Here is a 7748-nt window from a genome sequence, read left to right on the forward strand (position 1 = left end):
ATTTGAATGAGGAAATAGCGTCAATGACTTTATTTCCAAATTTTTGTTGACTTTATTTCGCTTTTGAAAAGGTAATAATGTCAATTGACTTTATTTCGCACCAGGGTGGGAAATAAAGTCAATTGACCTTATTTCCATTGACCTTATTACCTGTCACCAAATTAGAATCTAGTGCGCTATTTACAGTATAGGTAGTCTTAAACGCCGTCCTTACAAAATCATCGCCTGCAAAATAAATTTCGCAAATGCGTAATTATTGAATTGGGTATATTGTGCTCTACCAAAAGCTGTCAGCTCCTCCTCGATGGCACCACTGCTTGCTTGAGCTCAGCAATGAATTAAATTACATTTAAGAAGCTAACAACTGGAAACTCTGAAGTTTCCTAAGTAGGCATCGATTGTTGTAGCTGAGACCAAAATGGAGATGGGGAGTGTGTATGCGTGCGTGTGTAAGGACTTTACCTATTGATGGCAGTTAAAGTGCAATTTATTGTTAGTCAAATTTCACGAAAGTAGGATTCGCAATACCTCGCAGCTGACATTTGAGTATAGTTTTATTTTAAAAGCTATTAAAAGAAGTTCAAGTCTTGACGTCGAAGCTTTCAATGCAAAATATTGTTGTAAAGATTACTCTAATTTTCTTCGATATTTGTATGCAACGCATAGTATAAATAAAATGTTAGACACTTACGCCACTTGAGATTTACATACCTTAACAGTTTTACATAAAAGTCATTGTCCATATCGCCAACGAGTACTATGTAGAGCTTTGAATTTTCCGGTTCGTCTTGTATGTACTGTAATATAACAAATTTATGAAATTCAACAAATCCTAAACTGAACTTCACCTATCACACACACACTACACTTACAAGCTTCTTTGAAAGCAGCGGTGGACGCCCGATAGTATTGTGCTGCTTTGGCGCTAATTGTGGACACACAGGAAGACTAATGACAGACTTGTTTTCAAGCGCCGTATTCGAACCTTTTGCTCTATTTTGAGGTCTGTTGGGCTTTTCGGGCACATTCGGCGACTTCCCCTGTCCTTTTTTGCTTGCGGCGCTTCCATTTTTTGATAATCTGGCACCAGTGGGCACATTGAGATTTTCCATCCAGAAATTGATTAAACTAAATTTCTGCTCATCAGCAATTTTTTTGGAGGCCTGCATATATTCGCGACGGCAGCGTTCGATAGCCTCCGTGGCAACAGCGAAGTCGTCAAAGCGTTTGGTATTGCGAACTGTGTCGAAATGACAAAAGATTTCTTCGTAAAATTTAGAATTAATCAGGCTCACCTTTCAAAGCTAGCATTTTTGCTTCCTCCTCCAAATCGATTATCATAACACGTCTTCGCATACCCGATTGCACGCGATTCTTGAACTCATCGCGTATCGAATATAGTGAATTCGTATGAAAATTGATGGCATAGAGCTTGTAATCGCGATTGCTAACCGCCTAAAATGATTTAACAAAAACGAATGGCGTTTCCACAAGAATATTGAAGAAGAAAATCTAATTTGTATAGCAACTCACTGGCATGTGCAGAGCATTTTTGGTGGTCATTTGTTAAGGATATTTTTGGTTTATCGCCTTTGTTTGTTTAAAAATATATGTTATATTTTTCAAGACTTTCTCTTACGTTCTTATTATTTCCTATGTTTGTATACAAAATATAAAAAGTATAATTCGAAAATGTATTTAACAAAGTGTGGTTGAATAATTCAAAACAAGGCAAATTAAAAATTAAATTTCAAACAGTGTTGGAAAAGGTGCTAGAAAATGCCTTGCTTTTGGCTTCTTTCCGAAAACCCATGGCGCAATAATTCAGGTGATTTCGTCATGACATATGTCATTCGCTACTTTAGTAAGCCTCTCGGAAATAAGTAGCTTGCAAGTTTGTAAGGGTATTTCTGTTGCCAAGTCGCGCCAGTTCATAGGCCTTACAGTTCCCTCCAATGTGGCAGTGTCCCGGAACCCATATCAACTTTGGCAGAAATGCTTCGTAAGGGATTTGTTCGCCGCTTGGCTGTCAGTGAAGATGTAGACATAAAATTGGGATATCATATCACACTCTAGTTTTGTGGCCCTGTCGATTGCCATCAGTTCGCTACAGTGGTCCGGAAGATGAAAGCTAAAGCTGCCTTTACAAGGGCCGATTTTCTGGTATATTTTTGCCGTTCAACCAAAATCGACCAGTGTTAGTGGCAATTCCACCGTAAAGTGTAAGTATTTTGGCTGGCCGATTTCTCAGTCGATTTTCCAGTCGACAGAAATCGATCCGTGTAAAGGCAGCTTAAGGGAGTTTTCCAGTTATTCGGAGCATACACCCCATTCCTAGTGAAGAGCACTAAGTCCGTCTGTATAGGATATATTCCCAGTCGTCGGCTGTGGCATCATAGGTACAGTTTGTTAAGAGATCTTTGAATTAGATCGGCCAATGTTGAGAGGTGTTTGCCCGAGATTACTATTACAATATCGTCGGCTATGCAATTATCTTCTCGCCAATGCCGGAATGCTAAGTACCACAGAAGCGGAGAGATTACTCCCGAATCTCTTTATTTACGATTCAACTCATTCGTTCGATAAACGAGGTTGCTTACACCCAAATTTACCAACGATGACATAGGATATACGAGGGTATAACTTTAAAATCTAATTATCCTTTAATTGTTTGCACTAGGGTGATCTTCCCTTATTCTACGCAAGCTAGGCTGCCGAAAGTTTGCTACTCACCTTGTCTCTAATATCTCATCTATTAGTCGTTCTAAAGATTTCAGCAAGAAGCAAGACAGACTAATTGGCCTTAAGTCTTTGCGTCTCGCATGAGTTTTTTTTACTGCTTTAGGAATGAAAACAAATCTAACCTCCCCCCATTTGTGGGATATATAATTAAATCAGTGGTTGGCGAGCCATAGCTCAGTGAGCGCTCTCTGAGCACATGTGTGTTTCACACGTATACGAAGAGCGGCAGCTGAGCTATGTATTTAACGCACCTAGTCTCACTTATTGAATCGTTTGAATGTGTTAGTATGCTGACCACTGAGTTAAATCATAACGCTACCTCAAAAACGGGTACGAGTTGATGTGGGTGCAGTCATGTCTGTCTGAAGACTTGTACAGTTGGAAGCTGCTAACAGCCCGCTTTGTGTTCTCCTCAGTAAAGGAGATTATCGTTGTTGCCTGCGAATCGAGTGCTGGTAACTTTGCTGTGGAGGCAACCCGGAAAGTGCGTTTGTATTAGAAGCTATAATACTTAATGAGGTAGCGTATATTGCTAGGACACGTCGATAGTATCTTGCGTTAGTCTGCTGGCCTCGGAAGAGCTTTCTATCTTTTGACAGAAGTTTCTCCATGAGGAGCGCTTAGCATCTCTCGCCACATACTTAAATCTGCGTTTCCAGTCTTTAAAATCGCTCCAAGAATTGCATTTCTTAGCTTCGTTAAATTTTGATCTACATTCCTTTCTGAGGGTTGCGATTTCCATCGACCACCTTGGAGGTTTTGGTTTCCTACTTGTCGCCCTGGTCGGGCAGGCTACCTTTACTGTACGTTGGAATACTTTAGTTAGGTCATCAACGACCTTATAAAGTTTACTCTCTGAGTTTATCTGGTTAGTGGAAACAGAAAGGCTGTTAGAAAAGCAGTTTCCGAAAGAGGATTGTCTTTAGAGACTCTCCAGTCATTCAAAAGTTCTGCCCCTTGTTGGTAGGGGTGCCACCTATATTGCTAACCTGTAAGTATAATTTTTTTTTTTAAGTTCCAACCCTTGCTAACGTGCAACTATTTTTCTTTCCTTGTTATAATGTTCTATTCATTTTTAGACTTTCAAATACCCTCTATGTGGTTGAATAGCAACATCCTCATTTATACCCAACATTCCTTCCCTTCATCACATTCAATTCCATCCCATCATCTTTCCCACTTCTCTAGAAAATATGCTTTAGCCTAACTCATTGTTAATATGTAAGTCTTGTGTAATTATTTACAAAGTACTCAATTGCTGGTAAGTTTAGTGGTTCATTAATGACCCAGAGCAAGCAGACTCTTCGTCGTGCCCCATGTGTAGTTATGCATGCGGCTAGCCATCATTCGTCCTTAACTACTCCATTAGTTGCCTACGTATACGCATAATTGTTAGACGCACATATTTTTCATGCAACGGTGCAGCAGTGAGTAGCGTTGTTATTGTTGTTGTTGCTTAAATTACTTTCAAGATCTGCATCCAGATTACTATAAGAATTGTATTGCAAAATGGATACGTGGCAGGCTCTCACATTTATTTGCCTACGCAAATGTAAATGCCTCAAGCACTCGCATAATCATTGTGACTGGGTAAATACTTGTAAGAGTACACATGCGTAGAGGTAATAAGCGTAAGTGGCTCTTAGAATAAATGGCAACCCTACATGATGCTACTGGGAGGTGGCACTCCGCCTCTCAGTGCTGTAATTAGTATTAAGTAGTTGAAGCAATTGGGACTTCTTTGTTCGAAGGAGGCTGGTATTTACATCTAGTGAGTTTACAGTTACCAAGTAATTAATACTAAAACTATGTATTTCAGTAATTTATATCCATAAAAAATGCTTGAGCTATTTCAATCAATACTCGTATTCGTATTAACTGACACTTTACACGGTTGAGCCTTGTAAACATCATGCACTGCAATTACTTAAATAAAAATCTATACAAAAAGTTGTCACGCGAACACTTAATTGACAAACGATTTTCTGTTTTTTATGCAAACACTATCATGTTATAAATATGTATTATTCAGTCGGCGCTTTTCCTGGTTTTAGTAGTAGGATAACTCTTCCAGACGTCCAAAATAAAAACCGTCTTTCGTGGAAATGTTGATCTTAGAGCGGCTCCAACAAGGTGTGTCTATTTTTTTTAGACCTAAGGCTTCCAGATAGATTAACCAGTTTAATTAATTACCCACTGCTTGTATATATCCTCCTTGCTTCCCAACACTTATTGAGTTTTTATATCCCACTTAGCACCATACTCGTACTACTTTCATTCCGCAATTAAGCTTTTGACCCAAGTCAAACTCTTGCAAGCATAATTAAACAACAACTCACCTGTAGCACTAAATCTATTCACACCTTATTTGTTGTTTGTTTAATGCTACCAAAGCTTAAGAAATACTCAGAAAAGTCATTAATCAATTTTGAAATGCATTAAGCCATCGTTTACTTAACCTTGCACCCTCTCCGAAACTCACATTTAGTTACCTTAGATAACTGCAAAATTATGCATTATTACCATCGTTCAAAGCAGCACCCAAAGCTTCTCACTCTCTACAAAAGACAAAGGAAAACCAAAAACTCTCTACTCTAAGTAACACTGCAACCGAAACTTCTAAGGTTTCAAAGTGCATTTAAACAACAAACATGCTTTACGAATTTTTGTTGCCCGGCAGCACTTTCTTTGCTTCATCTCCGTACAAACGTTTGTTATTTTGCAGTATTTGATATGGCATCACCTTTCAATTAAAATGTTGCTCCAACTCATTTCCGTTCAACGCAGCTAGCTGCTTGCTACTGCCACCCATAAAACTTCCGCTCTGTTACTTTGGCGCGCTTTCATCTAATGAAACTCGCACTTCGGCGCCTGCAGCTACGTTGCCGGCTACGGCTGTAGACAAGACAAACAGTTTGTACTGTGTAGTTCGAAGTGAGTAGGTATCGAGCGTTGTTAGTGAGGGAAGGTGGCGGCAGCAGAGATGCGTAGTGTGGTGCTGGCGTTGCACTCAACTTCCGGTTGCTAAGTCTAATTGAAAGTGCAATCTGAATACTGTGTGCAGTAAAATGCAATTAATGCCCGCAAAGCATTTTTGCATATCTTTGATTTGTTTGCTATGTACACTGTTACATTACATCTACCACTCCCCGCAGTTGCTTGTTCATTCTTTGCATTGCTTGGGCTGTCTAATCCCTTTACTTGTGTGCTTGACTCAAGTTCAGTTGCGTATCTATTTATTTGTTTGCCTGTCTAGTATTTGTTTGTCTATTTATTCTTCGGACTACATTGGATTTCAAGACTTATTTGCATTTATTTGCCATTTTCGTGATATCCCATTGCTTACAAAAATTAAATCGCAACCGAGTTACGAGATGGAATGGAATTGTGGTAGGTCGAAAAAACTAAAACGCTTTTCCAACCACTTCGGCATTGTTGCCATTGTACTTAAGGACGTGAGACCCTGATGTGTCTCGACACTTCCTGCCACAATTGGCTGTATATGTAATTGACTCCGGTCCAATTAGGCGCTCCAAAAGACTGGAGTTTGCCGATTCATCAGGCAGTTCGTTGCCTTGAACACCGCAGTTTTTCAGCACCCACATAAGCTCCAGCTTGCTCCCTTTTGCAACGGAGTTCAGCCTCAACTTACATTCTTGGATATTAGGATCATGATTGCTCGAGCTCAACATGCTTACATCAAAGCCCCTTCATAAGGCCGTGAAGTCGGTAGTGATAATGCCTGATTATGGCAACTTAACTTAACTTAATTTAACGGACTTAGAAGTAAGAAAATCAAAATGAAACAGATTTCGATGTGAATTTTTAAGTGAGAACCTGTAAGTTAGGTTAAGTTGCCATAATCAGACCAATAGCCTATGTACATAACGACAGATGCTTAGTTAAGATTGGGGTCGAAACCGACCTAAGTTAGCTCATGTCACGGATGTTGCAAATGCTAATTTCATCGGAATTTTTGAAGACTCACGTTGTTTGTTAGGGAACTGGCTGTCGATATAAATCTGCGTGCTATTGGTGATAATAGTTTTAGTGCTTCTCGATGAACGCTCCATCAACAAGTGGATTTTCAATGGAATAAGAAAGCAACTCCCTTTACACATTTAGCTCCACCATTTTTTGGTATTCCTTGACCCTTATCTTTACTTGATAAATACAATATCATACTAGCAAGCTCATTCTATAAGCGTGGATCTTCCGGACTTGGTCCCTTTTTTGTATCGAACTGCGCTGCATATTTCTAGATACTCTTTTGATATTAGCTGTATTCGCAACATAAAACCCCCGTACCCATTTCCTGATGTTCACCATGTTAATTGGAAAGGTTTCAAGAATGCCCGGTTGGTTGATGTCCACGGAAAAACTATGGTTTACAATACCGCCACCCACGAAGAATGTAGAGTGCACTTTAGAGCTTCCATGTCAATAATCGCAAATTTCATATCGGATTAATGGTGGGCCGAAGGCTACGCTAAGCATTATTTTATAAGTTTTAAAGTTCATATTGGTCGACAATGTGTCTGCGGGCGCTATTTCTCAATATCTCCTTTATTTGCGTTTTCTTCCCAAAGAAAGAATACGGCTGCTTCTACAATACGATCGTGCGACTTGGATTGAGTTTAACCGAAATTAACAGGCCCGAACAGTAGTAGAGTTCCAGCAGATGTTCTGATAAATGAAATAACAGCACTTAACGCCATAAACATTCAGATAACACGTGGCTTAACTGAAACCGTCCCTGTGAGAGAACAGTCCTAGTATTGTTGGATATGTCAAAGGCGTTTGACAATGTCAGCTAGAATTATCTAATTGGCCGGCATTCGTCGGTAATTTTTAGAGATAAAACCAGCAAATCAAGAAAAACTAAATAGGAGGTCCCGCAGAGTGGTGCCCTTTCCTCGGTTATGTTTAATTACTATATTTCAAGCTCTAGCAGTCACAAGAGGGAGTATTTATTATCTCTTATGCTGAGGTATGCTCGATAATAG

General features: G+C 39.5%; 1 protein-coding gene across 1 annotated transcript in view; it reads right to left on the reverse strand.

Annotated features, from left to right (window-relative positions):
* The window catches only part of ms(2)34Fe (male sterile (2) 34Fe), a 20802-nt gene extending 14368 nt beyond the window's left edge, over window positions 1-6434 (reverse strand). The window contains exons 1-4 of the mRNA XM_017625438.1: window positions 6165-6434; window positions 1296-1455; window positions 873-1240; window positions 712-797 (exon numbers count right to left, since the gene is read on the reverse strand). Coding sequence (XP_017480927.1) covers window positions 712-797; window positions 873-1240; window positions 1296-1455; window positions 6165-6434 — 884 coding nt within the window. The remainder of the gene's footprint in view (window positions 1-711; window positions 798-872; window positions 1241-1295; window positions 1456-6164) is intronic.
* Between the last annotated feature and the right edge of the window lie 1314 nt (window positions 6435-7748).

Source organism: Rhagoletis zephyria, unplaced genomic scaffold (genome assembly GCF_001687245.7).
Source record: "Rhagoletis zephyria isolate East Lansing unplaced genomic scaffold, Rhagoletis_zephyria_1.1 Rzeph_scaffold_04045, whole genome shotgun sequence".
In the NCBI taxonomy this organism is placed as follows: Eukaryota; Metazoa; Arthropoda; class Insecta; order Diptera; family Tephritidae; genus Rhagoletis; species Rhagoletis zephyria.